The 12,156-nt window shown below is 45.1% G+C and overlaps 1 protein-coding gene across 1 annotated transcript; it reads left to right on the forward strand.

Moving 5' to 3' along the window:
• Window positions 1–7,989: 7,989 nt before the first annotated feature.
• klf11b (Kruppel like factor 11b) lies at window positions 7,990–11,922 on the forward strand. Its single transcript, XM_083910469.1, has 4 exons — window positions 7,990–8,153; window positions 9,204–9,491; window positions 10,093–11,068; window positions 11,279–11,922. Exons 1-4 carry the CDS (start codon window positions 8,115–8,117, stop codon window positions 11,578–11,580), a joined length of 1,605 nt encoding a protein of 534 aa, XP_083766595.1. The 5' UTR covers window positions 7,990–8,114; the 3' UTR covers window positions 11,581–11,922.
• The last annotated feature ends 234 nt before the right edge of the window (window positions 11,923–12,156 follow it).

Consider the following 12,156-nt stretch of genomic DNA (forward strand, 5'->3'; position numbering starts at 1 on the left):
GTTTAAAGTGTTATTACAATATTATTGCACAAAACTAGTGTTTGTCGTGTCTCTTTTGTGCCTCTGTGATTCAGAGTGTCGCTGCTTAAAATAACATCTCTGATCTGTTTCCGCCTAAAAACTGAACACAACACAACCACCGTGTCTGCGGTTACATCACGACTCTGCGCTGTTTTCCCAGGAACAGAGGAGTGAATCTAAACATAATCCTGACACATTTGAAGCAACACAGAAAAACCAATTAAAAATGTGAAAATGAGTTGGTTTGAGTAAGAAACACTTGAACGATTTAAAGCCTTTACTTTGATCCATGTGCACTCGGCCATTAACATGAAGTTACCTACAATGTTTGTCGGTTACTACGGCAACCCATGTTAACAGATCAAAGGCAGGCGAGGGTGGTGACATGGTAAGAAGGGAGGAAGTGTGTATTTATGTTTTTTGAGAACAATACAAAAGAGATTTTTATTGACAACATAATCCGGAAAAAATCTAACCAAGCTAATGTGTCTAGATCCTCTCACCGAGAGGCCAAATGGACAGTCCTCCCCAGATACGAGAGGCTCTTCTGCCCATCGTGATAAAACACTTTGAAGGCTTCTCCACATCACAGTGGTGCCTGTTAGCCGCAGGCACCAGTGACTCCAGCATCAGAGCCTCTCTGGCTGACCTGATCACAGACATAGTGCAAAAACTTGTCACAGATTTTGTGCGAATGACCCTGCCAGAGTTCGAGGTGGCCTTCATCACCCGGACGCCGTCGCAGACTCACTGGGCGACCACTTTAAAGGACCTCAACGTGTTTCAGGGAGACTCGCTCTCTGGTATATTCGCAGACGCTCTTCACGTCTCCGAGTACAAATGCGAGCGCGCCGAAGAGCTGACGGCGCGAGTCGAGTGGGAAGTTTCGCAGAAGCTGCAGTGCATCGGGTCCATGGTCGTGGGCAGCCCCGTGCGTCCGCCGCGGCCCGCCGTTTACGTCAAGGGCTCCCTATCCAGCACAAAGTCTCTTCAGCAGATGGTGTGCTGCGCCGCCGTTTGCTTGGGTAACCTGATCGATCAGCGCCTGTGTTACTGGCTCAAACAGAAGAGCTTCAGTCCCGAGACGGGCCATCGCAACACCTTCAAGATCTCTTTCCTGTCGGCCGTCGAAAAAGTGACCGAAATCCTCATGAAATGGTCCGGCGCGCAAAACATGGCAGAGGAGATCGACGGCGGTCACACAAAATGTCTGGAGGCTCAGCGCGCCGCGTTCGACATCGTCATCCACATATGGAATGACCTGCGTTCAGAAAGCCGGTTACTGAAGCCCTGTTTCAACATGGCGTTAACGTTCGACAGGGTCATAGAGTTCTTCGCCTCGCAGGCTGAAAATGGGGTTTTCACCATCACCTACCCACAGTTCCCTGGCGTCGTCAAGAAAGAATTTGAGAAAATGATGGCGAACCTGAAGAGTGCCCTCCTGAAAAAGGACAAACAGTTCCTGCTGAGTCTTGCGACAGAGCCACAGGCCTCTCAGCTGACGTTCCTCAAGTCTTGTGACTCTCACCGGGATGATGACACTTCGCTGGAATGTGACCTCTTCTCACCTGCAAACATCAGTCCAGCCAGCAGGGTGACTCTGATCAACGGGAGCAAAAGGCAGTGTCAGGAGACTTTCAAGGCGGCTTTTTTGTTGAACGTACAAAACCAGCAAGAGAAGCTCGCATCCGAAACACTGGGGAACATGAAGTCCAGTGGAAAGATCATGACGTTCTCCTGGGAATTGGTCAATAAAATCTATGATTTTCTCATGCCTGATAAGACATACCCAAAACCCCAGGTTCCCTCAGGCACCTGCCTCTCTGACTCTGTCCTCTCTGAGTTCGCAGTGAGGGTTGAGAACTCCTACATTTCACCTGAGGTGCTGTACGCGATGATCGAGGATGCAGTGGAGAAGTTCTTGCAGCAGGTGCTTTTCTGGATGTACAACGAATCGGCAGAAACAAACTGCTGCGAGGTCGTGGCCGGCGCAATCGCCGACATCGAGGATTTAATCGCAATGGCGACCGCGTCGGAGTTGACCTCCCACGTGCACCAGCAAGCGGATTTCCCCGCGCGCAAGTACAAAATCTACATAAGCCGGTTCTGTGCTGTTTTGCCTCTCGATGAAGACGAGAAAGAGGAGGTGGCGAGGCACCTCATCACTTCCTTTTCCCAAAGCCTCGTTACTGAGCTGCTGAGGCACGACCTGGGACCGCCAAGGATGAAGGACGTGGACACCATCATCGTGCGCCTCTCGCAAATGTTGAAGGTCGCCATCGAGGACATCAACTCTAACGCGCAGATATTCGAGAAAGAGTTTAAAAAGGTCACCAAGAACGTGGTCACGCTCCTTCACATGAAGTTCGGCCCGCCGGACAAACTGCAGCAGACGCTTTTATCAAACGACACGTCTTTTTATTACGCCGTGATCAAGTATCTGCAAATCCATCTCAATTATCTCCGCAATCAGCCGCCGACAAAGTCTGCGGTTGCCAGGTTTTTCTCTGCGTTGGGGAAAAAAATTGATCACGTCCTTGAGGTGCTGATTTTCGGCTGCCCTGTCCAGAGCCCATGAGTAAATAATTTATCCAGGAGGGAAAAGAATATGCCCTTTCCACCGCACCTCAAAGTTCCGGCAAATGTGTTAAAATCGTGTCTGATATGCAGGGGAGCGTCTTCTAGTCCTGTGATTACGTTTCTTTAGCTTTCCGCGGACTTGTTTTGGGGGGCGTTGCACATTCTGTTCCACCGACTATTCGGATAAACAGTCGGCCATTTTGTGTCGCTGACTCACCGAGTCTCGCTGAACCTCAAAAGAACCTGGACCTCATCGTCCATACACTTCTTGTTCTTCTAACTGTCATCTGTGGTCGTCAAAACTAGAAAAGTGCGACATAAACACAGACCAGCTTAAACCAGCTGCAACATGTGTTCCACCAATCAGAGTTCTTCAGCTCACAGCCCCGCCCCCTCTAGAGTTACTGGTCGAGGGAAAGTCGTCGCCCCCCCCGGGTAATTCCGGAGGAAATGCGAAGAGAAGGTTTTCCAAAAATCCCGGAAAAATTAGAAAAGTTCCTGTGTGTATAGTTAGCACTTTTACATAAATGACATTTATACTTTTATACCTATTTGTGCACTGAAAATGGCAAGGTTTTGTGTTGCTTTTAGTCATTTAAAGTTGCAGTGAACAAATAGGTTTAAATTATTAATATACTCATAATTTCCTAAGTCCTAAGATCCTCCAGCCAGGTGAATGTGGACAGACACGCGGTCACAGAAGAAAATCCAGTCGTTGTGAAACGGAGCAGACTTCTTTTTTTAAGTTACACACTACAGCTTTAACTTCAATCAAACTAAAGTTGGCAAATTATGTAATGAATTAATCCAGGCGTTAGCGACTGATTAATGTTTTTAATTTGAGTTATATTTTGTTAAGTTCGTCATTACGTTTGCATTTGTTCATTTCAAACTTTGAATATTTGGACATTTTTTACATCATAGACAGATACTCTATATATTATGTTCCTTACATGCAGTGCAGACAAATAAAGTGCAATTAAAAAAAACATGCCAACGGCATGAGCAAGCCACCAGCAACCACACTGACAAGTTTAAGTTCAAATAACAGAACTGAAAAGTGATATTTTCAGCAGGAAAGTTTTGACTCTGCACTTAATTTAAAAGATTTTGGAGAAATTATAAACATAACCTGTGTAACAGTGACTGTTAAGTCAGAAACAAAGATCAATAAAACCAGACAAACTAGAAAATGACCCCTTTCAGCGCATCGGTTACCATAAAAGATCCAAAACTCTGCATAGAATAAAACAATAAAATGCAAAAAACAGCTACATCTGGTCAGTGCACTGCTGTCTTGAAGAGGTAGTTATTAAAGACTGAAGCAGGATGAATTCTAAGGGTGTATATATAATATATAATGTTTAATAATGTCACGTATTCTGAGCCTTCATCATTAGGCAACCACACACGCGCTCAGACCGTTTCCACGGGAACTCCTCCAGGGAGCGCTGGATCCTGCCTCCTGTTCCTCACGTTGTCAGGACAACAGACGGTGAAATGGCAGCACATGAGTCAATGTTGCATAGCAACAGATTGGGCTGAGAATATGATTCCCGACCAATCGGGAGCCGGCGCTTGTCGAGGAAACCCTGTTGAGTTGAGGCTCCTTTGTAATGTGCTTGGAGGAGAGTGTGGTATGTACAGTGAAGCATCCGTTAGTGCAGGGTTGACTGACAAACACGTATAGTACTTTTTAAAAGACCAAAGGCTGCTTTTTAGAACATGCAAACTCCATGCAGAAAGAGCATTTCCCCACTTTGTTTCAGTCCACATCAAGTATTGTATTGATCCTCAAATAATGTATGTAAAAATAAAAGGAAGGAAGCAAGGAAGCAAGGAAGGAAGGAAGGAAGGAAGGAAGGAAGGAAGGAAGGAAGGAAGGAAGGAAGGAAGGAAGGAAGGAAGGAAGGAAGGAAGGAAGGTTTCCCTTCCAGCCTGGGATCTCTTTCCTCGTGTCCTTTCACCCAGATGCCAGGTTGTTGTGACGAAGAGAAGCAACTGACTGAACCATGTTTACCAAACGTTCCAGTGCATGTGTGTGTGCATGTGTGTGCGTGTGTGTGTGCGTGTGAACTCTGGACTAAAACTTTTTTTTTTTGCTGCCACCAAGTCATTCATTCGATTGTCTGTTGATTTCCATCCAAACAAATATATTTAAAAGAATGTCATTTCAGACACTCAGTCACATTAAACCTGATAATATTGACATCATTTGCACCTCATCTTAAAAATCTCTTTTTAAATTGTTAATAAACGACGACTATTTCCTCTCAGCAACAGAATGGATGTTTTGAAATGAATATCAGGAGGTCAAATATGTTGTAGACGCTTTGTTGTTGTTTCCATTCAGGAAGTAAAACTTATTGGTGCTACTATCAAGTGTCTTATATTTATCATTTGACAACTGTTGTTGTGTGTTTTAGTGTAATTTCATGTTTGATCATGCATGTTATTGTGTTCATACAAAAAAGCCCAACTATGGGCAAGAGCTGCAAATAGGCAATCGCTCTAACCTCTACGTACAGCACATGAGTTGCATTATTTCTACAGGAACTATGTTTTCTTCAATTCTATTCTTTATTAAACCCCCGTTTTGGAAACACCTCTCTGCATTTGACCCACCGACCTCTTCTAGGAACCTTCCTAGAATTAGGAGCAGCCACTGAGCATTCCGGTGTTGGGCACCCCGACCTTTTGACCTGGCGTTACAAGCCAAGCTCCCTTTGCCCACTTGGGCTTCATATGGTCATGACACTTACTAGGTTTATGTGGCACTGCCTGTAGCTGCCTGTCAGTTGGTAAAATATAGCCCTTAACCCTGCCTGGACAACTCCCACCCCTCCCTCTGTCGAGCTGTTCCTGGAGTTCCTCAGTTGGGGGAGTTGACTATACAGGGGAGGTGTGTGTGTGTGTGTGTGTGTGTGTGAGGCCCAGATAGGGCCAGCGTAACCTTTCCTCCAGATTCCCCTAACGAAGTTGACTATCCTGCTTACATCACAAACACGGCTGCTGAACCCTGGTGCAGCTTGTCATGCTAACTTTTTTGAATGGCCTCCTCCCTCTATAACTGCCTTGCATTGTGGTCGCTCTGCTCCAGCTCCAGCTCCAGCTCCAGCTCCAGCTCCAGCTCCAGCTCCAGCTCCAGCTCCAGCTCCAGCTCCAGCTCCAGCTCCAGCTCCAGCTCCAGCTCCAGCTCCAGCTCCAGCTCCAGCTCCAGCTCCAGGCCCTCGTTGCTTCCTGAGGTCACGCTCGTGCGCGAGTCAAACTGTGGTACAGTCGGCTGCAGCCTTTTTCGTTAGCAGTCAGGGCGCCATGCGGCCGGACCAACACACCTACTACGTGAGACGAGCTCACGTGTGAAACAAAGGCAAATGCTTGGTGCGGCCTGTGCATATTTAAAAATCACAAAAATGTAAAATACTATGGGTGTGTGCTCGTGAAAATGATACTTGGTCAACCAGGCCACACTAAATCATCCCAGACATCACACTATTTCCTTTCTGTTTTCAATACATGAATGAAAACTTGCAGCGATGGTTGACATTTATTTCTTTTTCACGCACCAATACAAGGAAAAGTAGCAAGAAAGAATCCAGTCAAAGTAGTTTGAGTGAGTGAGGATGCTTATATGAAAACCACACCCAGGATGCAACTGTAAATGAAAATTGAAGTAAAATAAAGCAGATGAATAATGTATATTTCTTCCCCATATCATGGCTCTGAAGAGTTGATCGGGTCTGACACTCGTGGCTTTGTCTAAATGCAGTTGGTGATGTAACAGCATATGTGGGTCAGGGCACAATTTTGAACTCTCTGACTTCCAGAGTGATCTCAGAGAAGAAGGAGAAGCGGCCACACGTACAATAACACGTATATTAAGTCTCAAGAAAGGCATTCAGCGCCTGGAGAATAAAGCTTTAGTGTTCTTCAGCGTCCTTCATGTGGATCTAAAGGCAGCTATGATGACGTCGCCTCCACCCAAGACATGGTTTTTAAAAAAAGACACATGTTGACCCATGTTTATAGTTAAGTTACTCGTGGCCCTTTAGGTCACATACAGTAGTCAATATCACCCGCTCTAAGCATTTTAAAGGGACAAAATGACAAATGATTTCCCCGAGCGACAGCAGTAAAAAATGCATCTTTAATTGTTTTTTTGTGTTCAGTACAGTGAGACATTAACGTGGCAATCAAAGCCCTTCATTTTCCATGAAAGAACTGCTCATAAAGCTGCAACACAACAACAATAGTAATAGAAAGAAAAACCACGCAATAGTTCACACTGGTGCGACGTTCAGGTGCTGTGGGGAAATAGTGGTGCTAATTATTCTTCGGCAGGTTTCTTCGCTTTCTTGTTCTCAAAAACAACCCAGAAAACTGTTGTAAAAGCAGCACACGTGTTACAGTCAATCAGATGAGGGGAATATGTGGTATTTAGCAGTATATTACATACTTTGATGTATATAGTAGTATATAATATATCTTAAATTTGCCCACAAGGGTCTAGCATTTACTCTTGATTGTAGATTTTGAATATATACATTAAATTGTTTGCTATTGTTTTATAAGAAAATTATTGTTTATACACACACACACACACACACACACACACACACACACACACACACACACACACATATATATACAAAATGAGAAACAAAGCAAATATTCTGTGAAACATTTTATGTACATAAACGTATATTCGTATATATACACACAAGATGAGAAACAATGCAAACATTCTTACATAAAGTATCATACACATTTTACATATATGTGTGTATACACACTAGATGAGAAACAATGCAAACATCCTGACGCAGAAAGAATCATAAACATTATATACATATATGCATATATACACACAAGATGAGAAGCAATGCAAACATTCCGACACAGACACAAGTATCATAAACATTTCCATTCCATCATATACTGATAAAACAATACCAAACGTGAAATATTCAAATATATACATCTATATACATTATATATCGGGGCTGTCAGAGCGTCGAGTCCTGGTTATTCCTGCGGTCCGTGAACGCCTCATAGACTGAATCGACCTTTCGCCCAGTTTAACGGCTGGCAGTTCATCGGGTTTACCCTGACACTGCTGACTCCGCGGCCACGCCCACCAACGGCCACGCACCCTATTTCCTCCAACCGTCCAGCGGGCACGCACTGTTCACGCGCTCGCTGCTCTGCCATTGGCCGCAGGTCTGCACACACTCGGCTGTGATTGGCCGAGTGTTGCCACCCGCCAGTGCGTGTTGTGAGTTTTGTTTTTCTTTTTTTTTCTTCTTCATTTTTTTCCTCCTCTCTCGCTTTTCCCTCCTCCCTATGTCTTACACACACAGCTGAGAGAAAAGGCAGGCAGTCAGGAGGAAAAACCCGGGGACGAGCAGCAGCAGCACCGCCGTCTCTTTGTTCTACGCTGGCTTTGACAACAACAACAAACAACAACAGAATAATAAAAGTCACAGTTAAAAATAAATAAATAAATAAAATCGATGCCGTCGCGAAGATTTACGGACATGGAGTCACACGGGGTGAGTTATTTTCACCGTTATTTTTTTTTGTTTTATTATTTTGTGTTTTGTAAACACTCTGACTTGTTTTTTGTCTTCAAGCTAACTCACAAGCCACATTCATAATTTCTAAAATAAAAATAAAAAGCTTTATCAAATTAAGATGTGAACAATTTCAAATTAATGAGGTTATCAGTGTTACGCCAGGACGTACGGAAGCCTGTCAGTGTCCCCTGGTTGCGTTTTTGTGTTGAGCAGTGAAGAGTAAACAAACACAAAATGCTTTGTTCACCGTGCATGACAATGACATAACAGTTTTTTAAAACAATAAAGCTCACTTCCTGATTCGAAACCCGCTTCACGGGGATTTCACATGGCTCATCTGGGGCTGCACGTCACTGTTGGGTCTATATTTGGCAGTGGGAGGTGACCTGGCTCCGGGCCAGAGGCGGTGCGTGCGTGAGTGCTGGGGCCGAGGTGAAGTCACCATCACCCGGCATCCATCCTGCAGTTTTGGCCCGGGAAGTTACAAGCTCAGGAACACTGACTGAGCTCGTGCTGACTGAGGGAATCTAAATCTAAAATGTGTTGTGACTCTCTCTGGTGATAGAGGTGACATCTGGTAGTTTATTGTCATATGTACAGAAAGTATAGTAAAAGAAGTAACGAAATAGATAAATAGTTATTTCATCAATTTTTTTTCTCTAGGTCAAATGAAGAATACACTTATGGTGCTACTGGTTTGTTTAATTCACATTACAGAGTTGTGTTACATTTATTTATTTTTTGTACTCATAAAACTTCTTATACTTGTCAGAAACACAGTGAAGAGCAGTGCAGGGCTTTTATTTTTCAATCCCAACTTCCTCTGTTGTTGTGTGAATCTCAGATCCTCTGATGATCAAATAACACATTTATCTCTGGAAATTAGTAAAAAACTGTATTTTTTGGGGGCACAATAATGGCAGCATAGCCACAAATGCATTAGAAAGAAAATAAACATATGTTCTATATGAATTGTAAGTACTGCTGAAACACCATGTTGACACATTCTTTATTTTAATTTTGCAGATTGACTACGTCGACCACTGTGGCTCCATCGCAAAGAGGAAGAGGCACGACAGCGAGCAGTCTCTCTCCAGTGGAACCTCAGGCCTGGAGTACACGGACCTGGAGGCAGCCGAAGCGCTCGTGTGCATGAGCTCTTGGGGTCACAGCCTCTTCCTCGGGGGCAGCAGCAACAGGCCGAGCCCCCCCTGCAAGCCGAGACCCCTCACCCCTGCTTCAGACTCTTGCGACTCCCTCCTACCCCCAGAAATTCCAGAGGCCCCCAAGGATTTTGTGTCTCTCTCATCCCTGGTAAGAGCCTCCTCATACCATACGACTGCACAGGTGTCAGGCCATTTCCGTAACAAGTGGGTCAATCAATCGCCCGCAAGAATCTGGACATTTTAGTGGACGATACCAGCTGTCAATCATACTCCATAAATTCCATGCATTATCCTCTATTTTGCTCTTAATAGGAACATGAGCATTAACTTCTCAGAAAAACTGTTAAATAATGTAAATCAAGTGAGAAGCAGGTTTATTCTTCTATAGACTTTAATTCAAACAAAGACATGCCGTACAAGTCTCACTTCCTGTTGAGCTTCAACTGACAAACTATGTCCACTTTTTGTATGTGGTCTGTGGTTTAAAGCCAGAGGTCATTAGTGAAGTCACACGGAGAGATAGCTGATGATTGATAAGTAACATGTTCATGAATGTCAAATCTGATGGCCTTTTTGATATAAACACAGTTTATGATATGAGACTAGTGGTTGACCATTAGGACAAAGTTTGAAATGCAGGATCATAAAAATCTCAGTTTAATACTTGATACACCTACATGTTCCTACTGCTAGGATAACGGGAGTCGTCTTTAATTCCTCAACCATTTATGTTCTCCTTCTCTTTCTAGTGCATGACTCCCCCTCACAGTCCCAGCTTTGTTGAGACTTCAACATCCAGTGCTGGCCTGCAGTCAAGCCTGGCTGTGTCCTCGCAGCGCTGTGGGCCGGGTCTCCATCAACCTTTCCTGGCACCCATTGCAGAGAAAGCCTCCTCCCTTCCGTCCCCGCCACAGCCTTGCCGAGCCATGGCCACCAGCGTCATCCGACACACCGCAGACAGCACCCCCTGCCAACACCGCATTCCAGTGGCCCCCAATCCGGAGAAAACTAAAGACACGGTAATGAGTACAGCAGTCTGTCAGCAGCAACAACAACAACAACAACAACGGCATCAACAACAGCAGTGCATCACAACGAGGACTTTGCTGATAACTGCACCTCCATCTCCCCCTGCTCCTCTCACACCACCCGAATCAGAACTGCAGCCCAGTCCCAAAAAACACAGTTTGGACAGTGTCTTCACACCCACTCCTCTCAACACTCAGCTGCTCAGCAGCCCGCCCCCTCCTCACTCTGTCGCCACAACCTTGTCCCCGCCCACAGTCAGGAGCCCTCAAATCATCTGCCAGATGTTCCCCGTCAGTAGCCAATCAGGTATAATCTCAGCTTTCATCCCTGGCACCGTTCAGACGTCCAATGCTGGAATTCAGAGCAGCACCACACCCATCCTGACCCAGTCCACCACAACTAACACCTCCCCTGTCCAGCAGTCCCTCATGGGCACAGTGATGCTGGTGCTCCCTCAGACCTCAGTCACTCAGACTTCTCATTGCCCTCAGACTGTCATGACCCTGGGCAACACCAAGCTCCTACCTTTGGCCCCGGCCCCCATGTACGTGCCTGCAGGGCCCGGTGGCTGCAGCAGCGCCGTGCCCTCAAAGATGGACTTTTCCCGCAGGAGAAACTATGTGTGCAACTTCCCTGGCTGCAGGAAGACATACTTCAAGAGCTCGCACCTCAAGGCTCATCTGCGAACACACACAGGTGAGCATTTACAGAGTAGTGGGAGAGAGCGTGTGGTGTGTTTGGGAGAACGTGACGACCATAGATGAGTGTTCCATCCTGTTTTTGTAAAGCATTCCTTCTTTGGCCTTGTGATGGGAAGAGAGTGAGCTCACTGTTTGAGATTTTTTTTTACGACTTTGATGTGACTCATTTGCTGACTCCCTCTTCTTTCTTTCCCCCTCCTTTAAGGCGAGAAGCCCTTCAGTTGCAGCTGGGACGGGTGCGATAAGAGGTTTGCCCGCTCCGACGAGCTCTCCAGACACCGGCGGACGCACACGGGGGAGAAGAAGTTTGTGTGTCCCGTGTGCGACCGGCGGTTCATGCGCAGCGACCACCTCACCAAACACGCGCGGCGCCACATGACCACAAAGAAAATTCCTTCCTGGCAGGCCGACGTTCGGAGTTTGAACAAAATGGTCGCTGGCAAATTACCTGCCTCAAAACCTGGCCTCGCCACACTGAGCATGCTGGTGCCTGCCAGCTCCAAGTAGACAATGGACACTGCCACAGGGATAACAGGGAGCACCCAAGCACACAAGGCTGCTCCTCATCTCATGAGAATGAGAAAACAAATGCACTGGACTCCCCCCCCCCCCCCCCTCTCTTTACTGCATTTTCCTTTAACGGATTCTTTTGTTTACTTTGATATAAGTGGTCATTTGCCAAAGCCTTTCTATGAAGTTTGTCTCACCTTAACTGTCCTCCCTCAACACTTTGTTTCTGTTCATTCTGATATATATGTACATATATATATATATATATATATATATACATATATGTATATGTATTGTGTGATGTATGGAATGCATTTATTTGTCATATCTGGGGGAAATATTGACACAAAACAATGTAAATATGAATATTCACAGTTACTATGATTATACTTTTGATTATATCTCTCTGTCTAACGTTTCATATTATTTAATACATATTTGTAATAAAAACCAACAACAACAACATGACATTTTGTTCCATTTTATTGTTTATTTATTGTATGACTTCCTAATTAATGAGTCATAGATAGACAAACAAAAGCACTGGATCACAGTAAATCAGCAATCACTCCA

This window comes from Microchirus variegatus (assembly GCF_963457635.1).
Source record: "Microchirus variegatus genome assembly, chromosome: 2".
In the NCBI taxonomy this organism is placed as follows: Eukaryota; Metazoa; Chordata; class Actinopteri; order Pleuronectiformes; family Soleidae; genus Microchirus; species Microchirus variegatus.

What these genes read in the sequence shown, in the direction of transcription:
- klf11b (XM_083910469.1), top strand. Translation starts at nt 8,115, where the DNA reads ATGCCGTCGCGAAGATTTACGGACATGGAGTCACACGGG. An exon ending in TTGTGTCTCTCTCATCCCTG is followed by an intron (nt 9,492 to 10,092) that starts GTAAGAGCCTCC and finishes TTCTCTTTCTAG; the next exon opens with TGCATGACTCCCCCTCACAG. An exon ending in TCATCTGCGAACACACACAG is followed by an intron (nt 11,069 to 11,278) that starts GTGAGCATTTAC and finishes CCCTCCTTTAAG; the next exon opens with GCGAGAAGCCCTTCAGTTGC.